At 38.0% G+C, this 22,773-nt stretch overlaps 1 protein-coding gene across 2 annotated transcripts in view; it reads left to right on the forward strand.

The window, feature by feature from the left end:
• Positions 1-22,773, forward strand: part of LOC141390191 (uncharacterized) — a 233,870-nt gene that overhangs the window by 196,148 nt on the left and 14,949 nt on the right. For both annotated transcript variants that reach the window (XM_073962944.1, XM_073962952.1), the window contains exons 5-6: positions 16,512-16,625; positions 16,871-18,191. In XM_073962944.1, the coding sequence (XP_073819045.1) occupies positions 16,512-16,625; positions 16,871-18,191 (1,435 nt within the window). The remainder of the gene's footprint in view (positions 1-16,511; positions 16,626-16,870; positions 18,192-22,773) is intronic.

Genomic DNA, 22,773 nt, shown 5'->3' on the forward strand with positions numbered 1-22,773 from the left:
ATTGCACCACGGTGACATCCCCTTTTTAATTTTCGTATACAATTTATCTCTACATTTTTTAAACAATTAATACTTTCTGACACAACACACCTTCTTGGCATTTGATTATTATGTTTCCTGTGTACTGATAAATTTACAAGGAAATAACTAATGACAACTTGCTTTATAATCTTTTTCTCACAAACAATTACAAGCACCGAAGACAAGCCAGTGCACAGTCCTTCGGATTCCTTTTGTTTTTCTCTTAACAAATGTCACACTAAATATATTCACTAAGGATGTTTCTGATGAAAAAACCAACCTCATAATGTAGCATTTTACAGCATCCATTGCCACTGGGGGTGATAGTAGTAGCATTCAAAGCCTTCACAACCCGGACAACTGATTACTTTACAAATCTGATTAGTGTTGGTTTGTTTAGCCACGGTTTCAGTGGTAATTAACTTTGATGCATGGTTTATTGTTGTTATTTTTCTTTTTTGCTTTCTTTAGATCTTCTTTGGAAACCCAACAAAAAAGTATTTGTATAGCTGCCACGCTAGTGGTATAGAAAAGAACACTAGTTTTTACACAGACATCCCACACACACAGATAAATAACCAAGGCAACCCGGACATGGTTGTGGCATCCTTGTGGTACCCTAATTTGTAGAAACAATTCTGTTTGCTGTGGCCGTATTGATAAGTTCTAAAGGAGATTTTCACAAAAACAGAAGCAAGCACACATACATACATACTACTTCTTAACTTTTACTTTAGTAATGATTATTGGCTGGTAGTGTGTGTGTGCGTGGGTCTCAGAACATTCTGTTGAAAAACAACAGAGCAAGACATATCCTTTCAAAGAGTAGAGTAGAAACTTCTTCTATTTAAATTAATTTCTGCATAGCTTTGCTAAATGTTTTCGTTCGTTCGTTCGCTCACCCGTTTGTATTTTCATATTTCTTAAAAGACAAATTAAAACTAAAATGTTTATGTTTTATATCTGGAAAATATTTCAATTCGGTCAGCATAAGAAAACAAAAAAACGAGAAACAAAAACAAAGATAAACATTCCAGCATTCTTAAGTAAATAGAAATTGTTCGATGAAACTTCCAGTAGCATTTTATGATATTTGCAAGAATGGGAATTAGAATAAGTAGTTCGGCTTGTTGAAAACGAACAAACATTGCTACAAGTTGATAACAAACAAATAGACTCTGGGTAAAGAATATGAAAAACCATTGTCGACAATTATGCGGGAGTGCTTAAGAAGCATTGGGTGGATAAAAATCATTAGAATCCTTCGATTTCCACACGATTTAAAGTGTTTTGTTTAAATATTTAAACATTTATATCTATTTAGTTTGTTTATGTATTGCGGAGCTAAAAATTAGAATATTTGCGGTATCGGCATATTGGGTTTGTTGTAGATTGTAAACATATACACAGTCGCATGTACATCCCCGCATTTCAACTTGTACAAATATATTAGCTACTTTTTCCCATACCCAATGTTCTCTGTAAAATAATTTCAAATACGAAACTAGCACGCCATAAATGTAAATGGGTTTAATAGGTGTATATGTGTATATGTGTTTGTATGTATATGTAAACTAATTGCACACTAATTGAGTTTGTTAAGAAATTTGTGGAGCCACACACACACCCAGTCAGACGAACACTCCCCCAGTAAAAGAGTACTCTTTGGAGAAAGATCTAACTATTGTAAGAGATATTATTTGGGTTGTCATCTGCAAGGAAACTTTTCCTCACAACAACATCTGGGGCTAAGTGCGCTACAAGAGCAGCTTAAGAAATTTTTGTGACATCATCATGGCAATACTACTGCACACTGCTGCTGCCTGCCATCGTGAATGGCAGCCACTTGTTTTTCATTATTTTGAGATGCCTTCAGGTTTAATGGTAAAATTACCTTTCAACTCATCTTCAAGGATATGCACCAAGGAGATATCCATTCAAACTTACAGACATAGCTAGAAATATTGTAGTATGAACGCGTTCTTTATGTTTTTGCAAGAAAATGCAGCAATTCGTCCAATGCACACACAGACAGGCAAAGACAACACATGTTAATCAAGCGATTTATCTTTTTTTAACGGAAAGTGTTAGGGAGTGTGTGCGCGCACACACATAACATGTATTTTCACTTAATATTCCCACACGGAAACATGCATCGCTTATGGTGGTAGCTAACAGACAAAAATTGTTTCAAGTTTCATTATCAGCTTTGATGTCCTTGTTTCCGTTTTTGAGCAGCGGCAAAGGATTTGTAAACATTTTAACGGATTGCTTTCCGTTTATAATGCATTTATTGCCTTCCACGTGTGGGTCTCACACATTTCACTCTCTCACTTTCTGTCAGATTCGAACTTTTTAACATATTCTATGCATCTGTTGAAGAATTTTGAAGGTTTTTATCTTGTGTGAAATTCATGTGGGTTATGAAAAATAATTTCTGGAAAAACAATTTAATTATGGACGTAATGGAAGTGATAAGATATTAAATGTCAACCGTTGGATGATTCAATAGATAGAAAAAATTTCTGTCAAGTAAACGAAGTTTAAGAAGAAAAAGTACTATAATATTGCATCAAAATTATATAATTAGAAAATGGAAAATATGTAAACAGAATTACTGCAGACAGATAATCATAGCTACCAAACGTGTCCATATGTTGTGAATTGTGAGAGGCCCCTTCGATTTATTGGGTGGATACAAATCAAAGTATATGTGGGATATGGATACAAATACTAATGAACTCCTCTAATGTAGTCCACCCTCTCAAGTGTTTCAAATCTAATTCTTTGCAAATCTGCAAAAGGGAATGACGAAGATACCACAAATCCAATCCCAGAAGATGGTATGGAATGTATACCACCCAGCCAAGACAGCAATAAACCGGCTGAAGAATAATAAGTAGAGCTGATAGTCTACCAGCCGAACTGTTCAAAACCGTAGGCGACACGCTGATAAGGTCTATGCGTCAGCTAGTTAGCACCATCTGACAGGAAGAACGCGTGTCCGATGATTGGTATCCTGTGTTCCGTCCACAAGAAGGGAAATAATACTGTGTGCTCTAACTTCAGGGACATATGTATGTAAGTCTGCACCCTATTGCCTACAAGATGGTGTCAGGAATATTGCGCGAACGACTAGAGCCTATGGTCAACGAAATAATTAGGCCATACCAATTGTGCTTTAGACCTGGCAAATCCTAGAGAAGACCCAAGAGATGCAGATCGACATATATCGCCTTTATGTCGATTATAGAGCAGCCTTCGACAGTCCCCTACGTTCGAAGGTATTCGAAGCCACGTCTGAATTTGGCTTAGTAAAATTACTTTAATTGACACTCGATCATCAGCTAAAATAGGAAAGAACTTCTCCGAACATGTTTGTACCAAAATAGGTTTTAGACAAGGAGACAGCCTTTCGTGTGACTTATTAAACATTCTGCTGGAAAAGTTTATACGAGATGCAGATGTTAAAAGGAATGGCACAATTTACACCAATAGCCACCTGTTGCTTGCTCATGCTGACTATATAGACATCATAGGACGATCAGTAAAAGAAGTAACTGATACCTTTGTGAAGATCGAAGAAGAATCTGCTAATGTGGGTCTGGCGGTAAACGGCGAGAATACCAAGTGTCAACGCGCACTGCGTCCATAGAGCTCGGACCAATTGTTGAAGTTGGCTCCTATAATTTTGAGGTAGTAAAAGACTTCGTCTACTTCGGCACCGCAATAAACAAAACAAACAACATCAGTTGTAAAATAAGATGAAGAATTGTATTGACCAACATATGCTACTTTGGCTTACGTAAGCAGTTTAAAAACAAAGCCACATCTCGTCAAACAAAAACAACGCTTTACAAAACACTGATACTACCCGTGCGAATATATGGTTCCGAAGCCTGGGTACTTGCGCAAGCAGATAAGGCAGTGCTTGGTGTGTTTCAGAGAAAATTTCTTCGAAAGATATACGGGCCAATCTGCGTTGACAGTGAATATCGACGTCGTATGAACCACGAGCTGTATCTGCTATACAACGACATCATCTGCTATACAACGACTATCGAGATGCAACGACTGCGTCGGCTAGGCTATATCATAAGAATGAACAAAGCAACAGACAGAGAAGAAAGGAAATCTTTCGTTCGGCTTATAGGACAAATGTTCTGTAATAGGTAAACAAAAAAAAAACATTGTTCCACAACATCCCATACGGGACAAGGGAGACTTCTCTCATATCAATGAGTGCACCCCGATTCATATTAGCTCAATGATATGGGACCTACTGTTTATCGCCGAGTCCGAACGGCGTGCCTTAAGACACCACTTGTAGAGAAGTTTTTCAAGGCTGATATACTCAGGAAATGTCGCCAACATTACTGAGGGGTATTTTGCCACTGTTGAAAAATGTTTGATGTTGCCTGGCCGGGGAATCGAACCACTGACCTTCTGCGTGCAAGGCGAGTGTGCATACCATTGCACCACGGTGGCAACCATAGGAAAACTAAGTAAGTAAGTAAAAATAAATGTTCTCACTTGTTAAAGCAGTTGCACTTTACGGAGGCGAAGTTACGTGAAATGTAGAAGAGTTACATCCCCGCATTTACAGAAAGACGTAACACGACACATTATATTATAGCTGCAATGAATGTGGACATGATATATAATTTTCTTCTCCAGGTTTGGAATGGTGAATGAAAGACGAAATTTAAATTCGTCGATATGATCACCAACAGGGTGAAGGAAAGTGAATTTTTTAAGGATGATTTTGTTCAAAGAGACACTTTTATAAGGATTCTTTATTCAAAGGTCTTGCAGCCCAAATTGTTCAAAATTAAAAACACTTCCGTAAGAGTACGAGTGGTGCAGAAAAAACTAAAAGTTCATTAAATGAAGTACAGTTGTGTAGTTCCGAAACGAACTAGTTACAAGGAACTATTCCGCACTAGGAAATATTGAACTATATCAAGCTCTTGCGTTTATATAGTTCCTTTAGTTCATATAGTGCCTTTAGTTGTTCTAGTTCCTTTAATTTAAACCCAATTTATTTATTGACATAAAATTCATCCTCCAAACATTGAAAAGATTTCGGTCTCGGAACTATTTGAAACGAAGGAACGAAAAGAACGATGAAAGATTCGTTGAACTTTTGGAAAAAAAGAACAACTCTAAAATTAAGGAAATGCTTGGCAGCACCAAGGTAAAAGGATAATGGATGTGCAAAGAAGGAAAAACATGAAACATACTGAAAATTGGGAACAAAATCAGCATTGGTTACAAATTTCGTTAATTACCGTAATTATAAGTATTTTAATTTTTACGAATTTTATCGGTAACCAAAAAATGCGTAAGCAAATCCCACCACAGAATGTATTAGATAAGCTCAACCTGTGGTCATCAGTTGAAATTACTGTTGCCAATGCAAAAATCGTTGTAGTTCTACTGCAGCAAATGTTCGAAGATAAAGATTACCCCACACCTAAGTTCATCAGTTGCCAGCATCGTGTGCTGGATCACGTTGTCATTGAAGATTAGCTCCATGGGTCATATAAATCACAAAAACATCTACTACTTCCCGCCTCCCTTAGGATTGCAACAGGGTCCCTCCTCATGACACCAGTGGACCATCTTCATGAGGATACGAAGGTTTTACCGGTGGTGCATCAACACAACAAAATGTTGTCGATGCAGTAACTGCTGGGGTGTTATCCCCGTGAACATCCCTGCCACGATCCAATGGCAATGTTGATATGGAGACAGAGTTCCAAAGATACAAGCGAGAATCTCTAGACAAATAAACTATCAGACATGCTTGGATAACATTCACACTGACGCAGTCGCGCAGGCAGTAGAGATACAGTGTGAATGCCGTACTTGGGGACCACCATCGCAGCAAAAGTACGCCAGCATCCAAGGCAAACACTAGTGGTTTTAGCCCAGTTAAGATCCGAAGTATTGCCATGATGCCACCGCATGTGAATTGGGGCCACACAACATGCTGCCTTTGTTTAGCTGCCCAGCTAACCCCGCTCAGCTGTCTCCTAATTCTTTATGGACGCAACCAGTCCAAGTTGCATAATTTTTGAGTCTGGATTCAGAGGAACCAGAACCTGATATATGAAATAATACACATAAGGAAACATGTGGCTGCAGAGACAACATGAAGTTTGGACCAATACTTCGGAAAACATGGACTTGGCACGAAAAACATAATCAGGGAAATTCCGTGCAGAATTTGTTCCCTTTCCCCAATTTCACAATTTTTTATTTCCGTATTTATGACCAAAAAAGAATATTTTGTCGATTAGGCAAGAATTCTACAAAATTAGGTGATTCTTCCGAGGGAAATATTCATGATTGGCCAGAATGTCGCTGTAAACAGGAGAACAAGAAGTGCTATCGGTAAAAATATCCAAAGGACCTTAAATTGCATTTAAACAAAAATGTTGTACTTTAGTGAGTGGGTTCAATAAAGGAGTGGAAAATATTGCACATTTTCGGACTTAAACCAAGTTTGGACCAAATTGGTTGCTCCGCTCAAGATTTCGCGCGTGCCATTTTAACGTATTGCGGCCATAGAGGTGTTGTACAGCTTTCGGGTAACTTTCTCTAAAAGTATGGACCTGCCCCCGAGAACAACCTTTCGCAAAAAAAACTATTCGAGAGCAGGTCTTAAACTACATTTTTCCAGCAATTTTTGAAATTGTGTATGGAATCTAACCAAAGAAGTGATCCGATGCAGTTCATTTTCGAACCTGATATATGTCTTGCAGAATTATTGCGACGATCATATTATGGACCAAATCGTTTACTCTTTCGAGAGTTGTCTTGCGCACCATTTTTGCCAAAAATGTTTAACTATTGTGGAGGTGGTTCCCGAGGGAGTGAATTCATCTTCAAATTTTATCTAATTTTTACCAAATATTATTAGGGCCATTCGGTTGATCTGTTCAAAAGTAAGCGTGCGCACCAGTCAGCTGTACAGACAGACGGACGGACATGGCAACATCGATATCAAATTGTCTGAAACGGATTTCGTCGAAACATTTTTGAGGTGTAGGAACATTATTTCGATGAGGCACATTTTGGTCGCAGATTGAGGGTATAAAAAGTCATCACCCTACTGTATAACCGTTATGCTGACCAAGTCGAGCCATTTTTTGCTCGGCAATTTAACTGCCGACTTGAAGTAAATACGCTCTTTTAGAACCACCGGAATAAGTCTGTAAAAACTTAATGTTCACAATAAAATTTAAGTCCCATCATTTTCCTTTTTAAATGTTAATTTTAAGCTGTAAAGTTACCCAGCAAAATTTGAAGGAAGGGGTTCCATGCGATGACGTGATTTCATGGCATCTTTTGCGTTGGTTCAAACGAAGTCCTGAAAGATCCGATCTATTCATTAGCATTTGAACCAATGCAAAGGAAGTTGTGAAAGATCCGATCTTTTCATCAGCATTTGAACCCATGCTAAGGAAGTCGTGCAAGATCCGATCTTTTCTTCAGCATTTGAACCTATTCCATCGATGCAATAGAGATGAATTTTGTGTTTTTATTTATACACATTTTTCTAAATATATAAGATTAATTATTTACAATAGGCTTGATGTTGTCGGAGACTCGAAATCACAACCAACGCTGTTAAAACTCTCGTCGTAATGATGTCATTGCAAAGGGTTGGTGAAAATGACATGCCAAAGCATTGGTGTAAATGACATGCTTTGGATCCAGAAATGAATAGCATCTTTTGGGGTCCACGCTCATATAAAATTCATCGATGAAGATGCTAAAAAGATGACATGCCAGATCACTTTCACCCATGATTGAATGGCATCTTTGGCATCGAACATTTTGCTGGGTAGCCGACATAAATCCCATTTTATTAATATGAAAACAACATGTTTTCTAAACTAGGCCATAATCAAATTATTTACTTTCGGGGAAGACAACAGATTTCACCATAAATAAGTTTTATTACAGGTCATTTACCAATATCAAGGATGTAAGAATGTACAATCCAACTTGAACCACCCTTCAACTGTGATTAATATACTCAGTAATTTCATAATCACATTTTCAAATTATTTGCGCAAATAACATCATTAAATTTACTCAGCCATTGCACAGTGTGTCAAAAATGTTTTTTTGTGTCAAAAATCTGTATTTTCTAAACGGATGAAGATAGAGCTATGAAATTTAGAGGAGATGTTTATCAAATGGAACCCTTTTAGTTTACCTATTAAAAAAATATAAAATCAAAGCGGCGGTACCGTTATATAGTGGCTACATCAAAACGTGGACATATATTAAAACTTCTGTGCAGGGATGCTTCTTACTCGCTAAGGTGCCACAATGTCAATTGTCATCCATTGGTTCAAAAATGTGCCAGAAATCTTAAAAACCCCTTAAATGGCATGTACCGTTGTAGGAGAGGGTGCCACCGTGGTGCAATGGTATGCACACCCGCCTTGCACACATAAGGTCGTGGCCAGGCAACATCAAAACACTTTTCAACGGTGGCAAAACACCCCTAAGTAATGTTGGCGACATTTCCTGAGTATTTCAGCCATGTAAAACTTCTCTACAAAAGTGGTGTCTAAGACACGCCGTTCATTGAACTAATATGAATCGGGATGCACTCATTGATAAGAGAAAAGTCTACCTTGTCCCTTATGGGATGTTTGTGGAACAATTATTATTACCGTTGTAGGAGATATATATATCAGGATGTGGACCTATATCGTTTACTCTCAGAAAAATCTATATTTCAATTTTTAGGTAATTTGTTTGATTATTGTCGGTAAAATCCTGAAAATACATAAAACTGGCGGTACCGTTATAGGTGATCTATAACGCGACGTCGCACGTGGTCGCAGCTAATATATTGAGAAATTTACAGTTCGAGACCTCCTCTAAATTCGTGTACCATTAGAACAGCGGGACACCGTGAGACTTTTTAGATATATATAACGGAAAAAAGACTAAAAATATTCACTAAAAAAGTTCCCAAAACAAATCCGGTGGCTCTATAGAACTGTAACGCAAATACAATTACTTCTAAACAGCTTTTAATACGCCAGACTTCATACTATCGGATTTAATTTCAAAATTTCCAACAACTCTTGATAATATCTTTTTACATCAAAGTACCAATGTGTCTTTTTTACTAATTAGCATTCGCTACATTTTTAGTAACTGTCATTTTGCTTACTAGTTACAATCTTTGTTCACTTCGATTTCAACCATCAACCAGATTGACTCCATTTTTAATCTTAATCTTTAATAATTAAAGTATTTTATTTAAACTTTCCCCATCAAAACTATAAATCAACTGCTGAAACATGCAAAGTCTAGCAAAACTCAGAATACAGAACCAAAACAAGAAAAAATATATAAAAGGTCCACATACGTCCTTGGCTTTCCTGAACGTTTTTCTAAATCAAACCTTTACAATTCGGACCAATATCAACTAGCTTTAAAGAATAATAACACCAATAACAATTTCTTCAGCCGGACAAAATCAAAAATTCCTATTGACGACAAATCAAATGTTGTTTATAAAATCAGCTGTAATGGTGACGAGTCCAATATTAGCCACAAGGCATATGTTGGTACTACAAAAAGCAAACTAAAGACTAGGCTAAGTGGCCATAAATCCGACCAGAGAGCCAAAAATAAACCTATGGAACAAAAAACTGCTTTATCAGCTCACTGTTCCTTAACTGGACACACGCCCAACTTAAAAGAAGTTCAAATCCTACCGCAGGAACATAATTATAAGCGGAGATATATGTTAGAAATGCTACATATCATAAATATTCCTGCAGAAAAGCGCATCAATTACAAAACGGACACCGAACACTGTGCGCAGATATACAGAAGCATAATTAAAAAACATCAAAGAGTTAGTTAGTTGTATTCTGAACTCGAACAAGATCGAGACATAGAATGTAGTGCAAGAAAGAAAACAACAAAAGTAATTATTCTACAGTGTACAAATTTGTATCTTTGTTTTTCTTTTAAAATCAAAACACCCTGATGATGACCATAGATTATGGTCGAAATATTGGCAAAATAATAAAAAAAAATCTTAAAAATAAAAACAAAAATTTAGTTTTTATTTCTCTCTGACCTCGAGCCAAAAAAGTAAGAAAAAGATAATTTTATTTAAACATTATTTTCTATCACTTCATATAAAATGTTTGAAAAAAATATTTTAGCATTTTTGGCACAAAATAATGGATTTGGACACACTGTGCATTGCTGCAGTTTATTTGTGTCATTGTGTTTTACAGTCGATTAGTCTTAGAAATAATAATCATCAGAAATTCATTTAATTGCGCTATGGTTTTATTCCGAACTACAAAAGAAGATGCAATTAATTTTCTTGTCATTATAATAAGTAATAAATATTATTATTAACACATCCTAATACGTATTTTCTTTCCTTTGGATGACCACAAAACTGGTTGGCAGTATTTAAACTAATTAAAAATTTAATTATGTTGATATTATAAACATACATATGTATAAAGTGCAAGAAAGGCTATAACACACACTCTTAACTGTCCACATTTACATTTTATAATAATCACATAAACACAAACATACATGCATATGTATATCCCTCCACATTTCTCTTACCAAAGTAAACAGAGACGTTATTGCAGTGCAAAAATCCAAGAACAAGAACAAAAATAATGATTTACAATACCTCGGTGACACATTTATGATGGTAATGACTCCACAAGCCATAACATTATTTTATTATGATTTGTATGCGTCCGCCATCGGGATATTCGAGTGCCGATGTGTATACAGAACTTGGGTAAATGGTATTTTACCACTTTATGGTCATGGCCAGCAGCAGCAGCAGCTTTACCAAACAGCAATAACAATGCTATAGAAGTATGTACGAATATCTCAACCCTTACGGGTTTTATGTTGGTCAGCAAATAAAGTAGACGAATGTGCAAGAGTTTTTTTTTTGTAATGAGCAATTTAACTTTAACATTTTTGATGAAGTCCATAAAAGTTTTGTACAATGTTGAGAGATTTGCTACTTAGAAATATTTATGTAATTAACTTAATAATATAATTATAAATATAAAAACATAGTTTATAATATAATATGAATAGTAAATTTGTTTCATTACAATTAAGAAGATAAGGTGGAAAGAATTTAAAAATGTAATATCTACAATTCATGATTTCTTTTACATTTTGTACGGAATTCTCTTCTTTTGAATCATCATTAAAACATTTGAAATATTCTATGGGTTACATTTTAAAAGATTCGCAAAAATGGTATGTGTGGCGTATGACTAATGTATTTGAGTTTTCATACGCCACACATGTATGCCTTCTTATACATATTTAGAAACTCCGACTAAATTGCCAGCTAAGCACCTCAATAGGCAATTACGTCTGAGCCTATGTTAGGTCCATACACAGTTTTAAATGTACATATGTGTCAGAATTATGACTTTTTGACCTTATTTCTCAAAAATTATTTCCTGTATCAATGAACTTTTGCTATTAATGTCTAAAATAAAATTTATTCTATTTAAGTATTAAAAAAGCGGCTCATTTTGAAAAAAAAAATGAAAAATTACTATGAAGTGAAAAAAAATCTCAAAAAATTATTTCCTCTTGCACAATCCACTTTTAATTGATATTATATATTAAATAAAATTATATATGATATAAAATGATATATATTTAATGATATGATGATAAATTTAGTGAGAAACAAATGATTATGGCATTTTGCTTATGTCGTGTGGCTCCAAAGCCTATTTTCAGTCATATATCTGCTTATAGAGAATTCAAAAGTTTACCAAAAAAGATAATATAGAACAAATTTTCAAATGATTTTTGCTTGAGTTTTTTATCGAAGATTTTATATAATCTTAAGTAACAACTATCTTTACACAGCCCTTAAACTGCACTTAAGAAAAATTGAACTTTTGTTGTTGTTGTAACCCCTGCAGGTAAATATTGTATCGGTAGAAAAGAAAGAGAAGAAACATCCACATCCAGTCCCAGAAAGCGGGCACATTCAACTGGATGTATCCAAAGTGACTCCGGCGTCAGGTCGGCCGTATGTGCAGGACACGCGAGGAGGTGCCGTTTGATGTGCGGAGATTGGCCACATTTTGGGCATGCGTCTGCTATCTCAGGATTCGGGAGGGAGAGGTAACTGTTTCGGTACCTAGAGATGCCAGACCGAAGTTGAGATAGTATTGATCTGGTCTCTCTAGGTAGTATCCTCTTATCCTTGCCTATGGGTGGGGGTTTCCCACCGAGCACAACACAGCTTGAGTATGAGGAGATATGGTTCTCCACAATCATTGTATGTACCTGTTTGAGGGCGTTGGATTATGGGGAATTGGGGGAATGTTAGAAAGTTCCTTGCGAAAATCGTGTCTGATTGGCTCGCTTCTTTCGGAGGGGGATCTGCTGCAGCTCACATGTTTAGGGTGGTTCAGTTTGTTCCTTTTTGTGTGTTGCCTCGTTAAAAGGGTACAGTGTGATTTCACCGGGAGAAGCTTAGCTTCATGGTGTAGGTGGTCTTCGGGTGCCTTGGAGTGGCACCCTGCGTGTGGTTTGGACCGTTTGGATGTTCTTGCGTATCACTGATACCTTGTGATCATATAGGAGCTGCATAGTCTAGGAAGGGACGACCTATGGCTTTTATGTGGTCAGGATGGTCTCCTTGTCTTTCCCCCATGTGCTACCTGAAAGTGCTTTAAGGATTTGTTCCTTTTCCCCACGTTCCCAGCCACAATCTCAACATGTTTACAAAAGAGGAACATATTGTCAAAGGTTACGCCCAGTATTTTGGGTTCTTGATTGTTGGGATGGCTTATCCGCGCGTATGGATATCTAGTTTTGTGTTGACCTCTTTTGTCTACGATGTCAAGATGGTTGCTAAGTGACTACTTGGGGCGGATAGCTGTAGGTTACGATCTTCGAAGAAATCTGTGAAGGTTGGGAGGTAGTTATTTATATGTGCCTCTATGTTTTTAACGTTCCTTCCAGTGGACATTACCGTACAGTCATCAGCACACGATATTAGGTGGAGGTTATCGGATGGGTTTGGGGCCTTAGAGTCATAAAAATTGAAGAGTAGCAGGGATATTACGCCCCTTGGGGTACTCCTTGCTTTTTCTTCCTTGGTGGGGATTTGTGTCCACGAAATTCCACGTAGGACTGTCTACCCGCCATATAGTTAACCAGCCATCTCTTGAGGTAGTTTGGGAGTGATGTTTCCATCACGTCTCCCAGGAGAGTGTCATGCTTTTGACAGGTCCAGAGCCACTAGTATATTTCATTTATGTGGTCTCTTGCTATTCAGTCCTTCTGTTATCCTTGAAGTGACTTCTCTGAGAGCTGTGTAGTGCTTCTTCCAGATCTGAATCCGTGCTGATGGAAGTGTTCAGTGAAGCACGGTAAGATAAGAGTCGTAAGATTGAGTTTTAGAGGTGCTTTCCCCGAATGTTTACGCCATATTTTTTATGGTTAGATACCATTTCATTTTTTTCATTATTGAGGTTCTGTACTCTGGTGTCAGACGGATTGACTTTCCTGATGGAATATCTAAGATCGGCAAGCTTCGCGGCTTCCGTCGGGAATTTTGGTCTGATGTTTTTTATTCGCCCGGTCGGTATGTATCTTTTGCATGCTTGCAGTAGAGTCGTTCTAAAGAATTTTTCACCTGCAGGTGCCGAGAGAACTCGGCTTCCGTTAATCTGTTAAACAGAACCCAGTCAGCCATATAAGGTAGTCGTTTCTGCCGTGATAAGCTTTATTGTGATGGCGATGTGGTCTGATTTTAGCGCGATATTAACATGCCAGGTGACATACGCGACTAGACTTGTACTGACTAGTGTGATGTCAATGGAACTATGGCAGGAAGCTGTGATTCGGGTTGGAAGCTCCTCATTTATAGGGCAGTAATTTGGATCATCTACCTGTTTCGCTATGCTGTTCCCTCTGGCATCACAGCCTAGTTCTGAATGCCAACTGTCGTGATGCGCATCGATGACTTGTATCCTGATTGACAAACAGAATCTGAGGGTATGTATATGTTTATGATATTGATGTCGTTTCCCCCCGATGGGATGGATTTCTATATGGGGATTTGATGTGGATACTGGGAGCGGTCGGTATGATAAAGAGTCATGGATCCAATCCAATTCACCGCCTATATCTCTATCTTGTCTGAGTATAGAGTATGATGATGATCTCGTCAAGTTGTTTCTGTTGGACAACTCTCCTGGATTGCAGAGAGTGGAATGCCCTTCCTATCCATGTAATCTATGATTTCGGTTAGTTTTCTGCTCAGACCATTGGAGTTCCATTGTAGGATTTTGAAGCCTTGTATATTGACGCCCTGTATATTGGTGCTGTTTGCCGAGGTGGTGTTGGTTAGGATTATGTTGTTCCCAGGGGAACTGGTAGTGGTTGATTGGGTTGTTACTGTGGCGTGGTAGGATGGAGTGTGTGGCAGAGCCTGCTGGGTTCGACGATAACAGGGGTCAACAAAGTCGGGAGAGTGTTGTGTAGTGTTCCTGAGGCCTGAGCATATGAGATGTGTCTCAGTGTTGCACACGGAACTTTTAACTGGGCGTGTAACTCGGTTTAATGCTCTTCTGCACATCCTTCAGTTTAGTCTGTCATTGTTGGTACTGTTTGTATTATATGGTTGATTAATTGTTATTTGGGGTGTTATTTGGGGGCATGCAGTTTGGTTTGGGGTGGTATTAGTTGAGAGTGGCGGAAGGGTTAGGGATGAATTCTGAGCTGGAGGTATTGGTAGTGGGTGTGTAGTGGTGTTATGTGTTTTCGGGGTATGTTGGGTGTTCGGGAAGCCTGGTTGGTACATGGAGGACACCAGTATATACTGGTGTAGTCACGGGCCCTCCTGAGTCCTGAGCATTTGAGGTGTGTCCATTTTTTACACAAGTTTCACATCACTGAGCATCCTCGAGTGACCTGCCTCAAGCAGACCGGGCACACGTATTGCACTGGACCTGGATTGCATTCGATGTCACCGGCGCAGAGGAGAAGGAGGCTGAACAGACAGGCCGGTGTTTTCTGCTCAGTTAGAGGAAAAATGATTGAGATAGGTGTAGGAGAAGGTAGGAAAGTGAAAGGGGATAGAGAAACATACTTTGGTTCCTGTATTGGGGAGGTAGCAGACCTTGGGCAAGGGGTTCCTTGCATCGGTCCCCGAACATAGATCCAACTGATGTGAGGACCGAACTATTGTTGTTGTGGTTGTTGTTGTAGTAGCATATACTTACCTACGTAGTTACCGTGTGTTCCAGCCAGCAAGACAGACCGACGAACGGACGGACAGGGCTAAATCCAAACTATCTGATTTCGTCTAGATTATTTCGATTAGGCTCATTTTAATCGTATAAAAGTTAGCTTAAGGCTGAGGGTATAAAAAGGCACTAACTGAATTGAGATGCAATTGTTTGAACTTTAGAGGGAACGGTACTGGAAGGAGTATACCGATATACACCATTTTCGAACTTTATTAATAAGCAAAATATTACGATATGCAAAAATTGGAGCAACGAAGTAAACGAAAGTTGCGTACCGGTCTTAAATGTTGGCCGTGGGGGGTTTTGCAGCTTTCGGGCAATTTTCTCAGGAAGTATGGACTTGAACCTAAAAACTTGTACCGTCGTAATGGGGGCCTCGAATACAAGTTGTTACAAAAAAAAAGTCCAAGCTATTCGGGAGCTGGAATTTTTCCGACATTTTCTGTGTGATGTTCCTGAAGGAGTGCACCGATATAATCCATATTCGAGCCTGATCTATATCTGGTAGAAATTTTACGATGTATGAAGTATGAACCAAAGTTGTTACGGCCGAACTGGCCTTTCTTCGAACTTGATCTAACTTTGGACAAAAAATGTCGATGCCAAATTTTGGACTTAATTGTTAAATTCGTTAAAGAGTGTTCGTGAGCTACAGCCAGTCAGACAGACGGACGGACGGGTGGGGCTAATTTGACACCAAATTTTCTGAGACAGATTTAATCCAAACATACTTGGAGGCTAAAACCATAATTTCGATAAGGCGCATTTGGTCGTAGCCTTGTTAGCCTAAAGGCTGAGGGTATAAAAATTTGGTTTTTCTGACGATTTTGTAAGTTAGGTGGCCTATTGTTAATATACCCTGGTACTTTATTAGTCGACCTGACAACTCTCCTAATCGAATTATTATTATTAGTTGATATTTATCATAATATATTGCAGTCCACCCTCACAAACTAAAAACTATTAGTTTTGAGAACTATAATTGTAACCTGGTACTTCATCGTCATCTTAATGGGGTTATTCTATACCTAATCTTGTTGATCTTTTATCTTATCTTGATCATTGTTCCTTTAGCGGTGGTACTTAAATCCTTCTTTGAACATATTAAAACAATCTCAATAAAACTAAACATGTTTTGCTTTGCCATCTTTACAGATGAAAATTGGGCATTACCAATGGCCATAGCTGCCAACATGCATATCCCATACAAAATTGAAATCGGAGAAGATGATATACGTGACCTGCATGCGGAAGATCATTTTGGTAAAGGTAAGTACGCAGTCAAAATACGCCGTATTTCACACACATTTAACGCACACAAACAATATGTATGTGGCCATTATTTGTTTCTGTATAAGTTTCACTTTCAACCAAGCAAATGATGCTACAGTCTGTATGTATTTGTTTGTTACGATGTGTGTTCAAGCGCTTAGCTTGTTTGCATGGCGTTGTTAATGAATCTGTTGTTTTTGACTTTTTTCTCTCTTTGTTACGTTTTGCGACTGTCATTGCAGCAATTATCATTACGGCACCCATGAACGACGACAGCACTCTAAGACTGTTAAGCCGATTGGAGCCCTTAACACACACCAAGGTGTTGCTCATTGACATTGTGGCGACATCATTTAATGCCGAGAATCGTTTCTACAAATATCTGACACGTATTAATCCTGAATCGGCTTTAATGTCCAATCTGCTGCTGTTAACCGTGTTAAGTGACAACTATCGGCATTTCCTTAATGTGGCTTTCGATGACAATGGCATTAACTTGGTACAGAATTTTCGCCAGAATCGCAAACGCAAGGAAATCCATCGACCGGCCCAGTTAGCAGCCCAGCAAGAAGCTGCTAATAGTGATTGGCCCATTCATTTGGACAAATCGGTAACAAAGGTTTTGCATTTAAGGGAAAGTGAAAATAATGACACCGTTAGGGAGAGGGGAGAAGGAGAATCATCATTAGCAGATGGTCATGAAACAGCTGCAAATTCCACTCATCATCACCACCACGAAGAAAACAAATTACAGCTGTTGTACGAATGGCTATTACCTTGTCCATACATAAACAAATCTCATCACGATTTAAATGAAATTTGCCAAAACTATCAACAATGCCTGGACACAGTGGGGGCGAAAAATGAAAGCCTAGTCAATGTCATAGCAAAATTGTGCCACGAACATTTCAGGGAATTCGATGAACAGCGCCTAATAGAGAAACTTCGTAGTTTTATAGATTTTTTCAACTTTTACGATTTTCTAATTGCCAACCTAGTGCCAGTGCCAGCAACGCCATCAAAGGATGAAGCATCAGCGTTGGCAAATGGCACGGCAAAAACTTTTGCTAAACCCTTAATTAATGAATCCGAACATGTGCCAAAATACGACTTCATTGTACTCGATGTGGTACGAAAAGGGGCGGCTTTAACAAGTCCTATATCCGTTGTGTCAAAAGCCACAGGCAGCAACAGCAATAACGGCGGAAGTGAAAAAAGTTTTAATACCACCAACGCAGCAGCAAACACCAGCAATGCCAGCAACAATGACAGGAAGCGTTTGAAAAGTTTATCACCAACTAGCATCGATGTCAATGCAACAATGCCCAGGGAAAGATCTGCGGCCGCCTTTAAATGGCGACCCCTACTGATATTGGAACAACACGAAATCCACTTGAAGACATACATCACCCACTCAATACGACCTGGCTACGATGATTGGCTTTTGGTTAGCACAGCACAACTTTGGCAATGTGGTTCGATTTGTTGGACGATTATTGCCATTTCAGCCTCTCTATTGATAGCAATAATCGTGGCTAGTGTGGCTGCTGGTATTGCCATGAGGTAAGTATCACAACAATAACAATAATAAAAACAACAACAACGACAAGATTAAGTACAAACACCAGCCATGGAATCATAGATCACAAAACTTTGGTAATATTAAGAAGAAAAAAAACAGGCACAAACTTTTACTCAGGTACACTTGAGGAAAAAAAAATTGAGTACGATGAATGAAGAAAACTTGTGCCAAATGGTATGAATACATATTGGAGGAATATTCTGTAATTGGTTTTGTAGATTCCAAGAGCTCCATATTAAAAACGAAAGAAAATAAATGCTGAACTGGAAGAGATAATAACTAAAAGGAATTAAGGAGATTTTTTTTGCTTATTAAATTATTCTCTTCTAAATAATAAAGCCAATTCGGTTTAGCAGGAGATGCAATGAAAAGCCATGAAATGTATGTTGTTGTATCACTTGCTTGAAATGGTACGACAAAAACATTTCTAATTAAAATATGGGGGCGGACAAGATTTAGCATAGTCCTCATATAATGTCATCGAGAGATTTTCGATATTTTAACGGTTCTGCCAATATTCGTCTTGGGTTCTGCAAAAATGAACGGCATACAACCCATATAAATATATCGTCTGTTTTTAGTTATTTTAACGGGTTGGGATACTTGCTATAAGGAACATTTATAACTTATCAGGTGGAATCTGATGCTCAATCTTTTTTGGTCGTAAACTGGAGACTTCTTCCTAATTTAATAAATCTCAGCATCATTTAATAATATATAAAAACTACCAAACAAAAGCTTTGCCGACAGAGATATACCCTCAGCCAGGGAGTCACTCCCTTCGATAGTCTTCATGCCAATCAGGCATTTTAGTTTGTTTTTTATGTTTCCACAAACATCTATAACTAGTGTTTTTATCTACGGCTGAGGTAAGCAAAGTCGCGAAGTAGTAGTGGTCGGTTTATTGATACTAGTATATAGCATGTATATAGTTTGTACTCGGTTTGGTGCAAACGTGTTGATGGCCTTCTGTTTGTTAAGATCGGGTTGATGATACTCGCCTTCGATTAGTTCTGTTAAATCCTCACAGCAAACGAACGAATCAAAGGAGTCCACCAAACTAATCCGACTGGAGCTTTTGGATCATTATGTCAGGAAGCATGTACTGACCCACGAAAAACATTTTATCGCTGTAACTAGATCCACAAGGAATATCTACGGTAAAAAATGCAATACTCTCCTCGAACAGGCCTTAAATTGCACTTAATCGATAATGTTAAACGTTTTAGAAAGAGGTACCGAAAGAAGTATTCCTGTATAGACCTTCTGGAACCTGAAGTACATTTGGAAGACGTTTCACGATGTTCAAAATTTCGACCAAATTGGGTACTCAATTCGTAAGTTATCGTGCACGTCAGTCATTATACCCTCAGCCTTAAGGCTAAGGATGATACGACCAAAAATGTGCCTCATCCAGATAATGGTTTTCGACACCAAGTATGTTTGGACGAAATCTGTTTCAGACAATTTGGGGTCGATTAAGCCATTCCGTCCGTCTGTCTGGCTGGGTATCTCCACAACAAAAGTTTAAAATTTTCCACTAAAATTATGCACACGATAACTCTTGAAGGGAATAACCGACCATACTTTGCACATCGTTAAATTTCTACCAAACAAAGATGAGGTTCCAATATTGACCCTATTGGTATACTCCTTCGGGTACCTACATAAATTCTCGGAAAAGTTCAGTTTAATACCCGCTTTTGATTTTTGTTGTAAAAGCTGGTATTTGCTGCTCTCATTACGACGGTAATTTTTTTTGAGCAAGCCCATATTTCCTGCACGATAACTCTCGAACCGATAAACCGATTTGATTCAAAATTTGTCCAAACTTAATTTAAGTTCAAAGATGAGCCATATCGATCCCCAACAAAACCTTAGTCGACATGATATCCAAAACTTCAAAAACTGAAGGCATTACAATTCATGAAGAAAACCCCCCTTCGATTGTATATGTGTATGTATTGAGAAAATGATTCCTAGACAAGACACTAGGGTGACTTGATAAAGAAACAAGTAAGAACGGCGTTAAGTTCGGCCGGGCCAAACTTGTTATACCCTCCACCACAAGTTGTATTGAAGTAAAATGGAATAATTAGTTTCCTTTCGTGTATGAAGAAGACTTAATACTAAATTTTAGCAACATGGGTAAAACAATGTGGGGCACCATTCTATGGGGGCTATTTCAAAACGTCGATCTATACCGACAAATTTCCGACGGAAAGTTTTTAGGCTCAAAGAAGACTAAATACCAAATTTCCTATATTTTGGGTAAGTTAATGTGGCTAAAACTTAAAAAATACCGAAAATCAAGAAGTACGCTTCTATGGGGATATAGAAGACGTGGACCTATACTAATAATACTCTTCTGTAATATTTTATAACTCTTGGAAGACGAAATAACGAATTTCAGCCATTTCGGTTGGATATTGACGTCAAAATCTTCAGTATTACGAAAATCGGGAGGTACCGTTCTATGGGGACTATATCAAAACGTGGACATATACCGACGAATTTTAGTCAGAAATGGGGCAATATGAAAGCGGACCAGTACAGACATATTTCTGGCGAACAGTTTTATATCACATTGAAGACTAAATACCAAAATTCAGCCATTTTGGTGGAATATTAAAGACACAACCTTCAAAATACGAAAAATCGGAAGGTACCTTTCCATGGGGACTATATGAAGGCGTGGACCTATACCGACAAATTTAAATGGTCAGTTTGAGTACCCCCAACGAAGTCTAAATACGAAATTTCAGCCATTTCGGTGGAATATTGAGGCCACAACGTTCAAAACACAGAAAATCGGGAGGTACCGTTCTATGGGGGCTATATGAAGGCATGGACCGATACCGACAAAGTTCTGGGGGAAAGTTTTATACCACTAACGTGGACTAAGTACCAAATTTCAGCCATTTCGGTGTGATAATGAAGCTAAAACCTTCAAAATACCGAAAATCGGGAGGTACCATTCTATGGGGGCTATATGAAGGTGTGGACCGATACCGACAAAATTCTGGGGGAAAGTTTTATACTCCTAAAGAAGACCACGTACCAAATTTCAGCCATTTTGGTAGGATAATGAAGCTAAAACCTTAAAAATACCGAAAATCGGGAGGTACCGTTCTATGGGGCCTATATCAAAACGTGGACCGATATATCCCATTTTCAATACTTATGTACCAAATTTTGACTCTCTATCTTTAAAATTGCGAGCTGTATCTTGATTTCAACAGACAGACGGACAGACAGACGGACGGATAGACGGACATGGTCAAATCGACATAGAATTTTATGCTGATCAATAATATATATACTTTACAGGGTCTCCGACGAATACTTCGATGTGTTAAAAAAGGAATGACAAATTTAATTATACCCTCCATATGGTGGAGGGTATAAAAAGACTTCAATAAATACTTCATAATTACAAATTTGTAAAAATGTTTGTACAAATAGAAGTTATCAAAATCAACCTTTGTCTTCTAACCATTAGCATTCAAATACGCCTGATGAGCCTGGCTTAAACCACCAGGCGAAACGATCGTAGCGTAATGGTTGAGTGTGTGGTATTTCGCTAGAATTCATTTTTCAATACAAAACTCCTTAGGCCATGCTAGCTCGATTAATCCAATTAATTAATTAAAAACCTTAAAACGTTTCACTAAAATGGTGGGCACGATAACTTTAGTAGGGATATAGATCAGGTTCGACTATGGACTATACCGGTCAACTCCTTTGGCTAACACTCAAAACAAATTTCGGAAAAGTACAGTTTAAGAATTCCTTTTGAATCATTTTGATTTTCTTGCAACACGCTGTATTCGAGGTCCCTATTACGATGGTATACGCTTTTTAAGGCGCAAGTCCTTACTTCCTGAATAAATTACCCGATAGCTGTAAAAAATCCGTAGTGGTTGGTGCGCACGATAACTCTCGAACCGAATACTGCGTTGGTTCTACTTTGCATGTTGTAATTTTCTTCGAATATTAAATGAAATTCGAAGATGTTGCTTACCGGTCCACTACTTACGGTACCTGCTCCACAAAAGTTAAACAAAACTAAAAATCGCCTAAAAAGGCAAACATTTCAAATAAATAAAATCAGCTGAGCCAGGCTGGGGTTTGAACCAACGTCCTTGAAAAACACAAGGAAAAAAGTGTTGTCACGGCATGTTACTGTTCAGAGCCAAACACATAACTTTCAAAGACTACGCTAAGCGTTTGTCATGAAAGCCAAACTGCATTTGAAAGAGTAAAAGTTAGATGATAGCGAAGCCATCCCACATCCGATATGTCTGAGGAGCCTTCTGTACCAAAGGCGAAACATGTCATGTCATCTAGTGGTGGGTGTGTGGGTTCGAGTCGTCGGCTTTCCTTTTTCAGATGCATTATTGATTAATAAGCTCGATTTCCAACGAGAAATTAATTAAAAATTAATAATAAAAATGATCTTCGCCTAAAAAGGCAAAATTTTCAAATAAAGTTAAACATTTTTGTTTAAGTGTAGTTTTAGGTCTGTTCGATGATTCTTTGTAGGTACATATTGTGGTCCAA

This window comes from Musca autumnalis, unplaced genomic scaffold (assembly GCF_047663935.1).
Source record: "Musca autumnalis isolate F117 unplaced genomic scaffold, ASM4766393v1 scaffold_1, whole genome shotgun sequence".
NCBI classification, from domain to species: Eukaryota; Metazoa; Arthropoda; class Insecta; order Diptera; family Muscidae; genus Musca; species Musca autumnalis.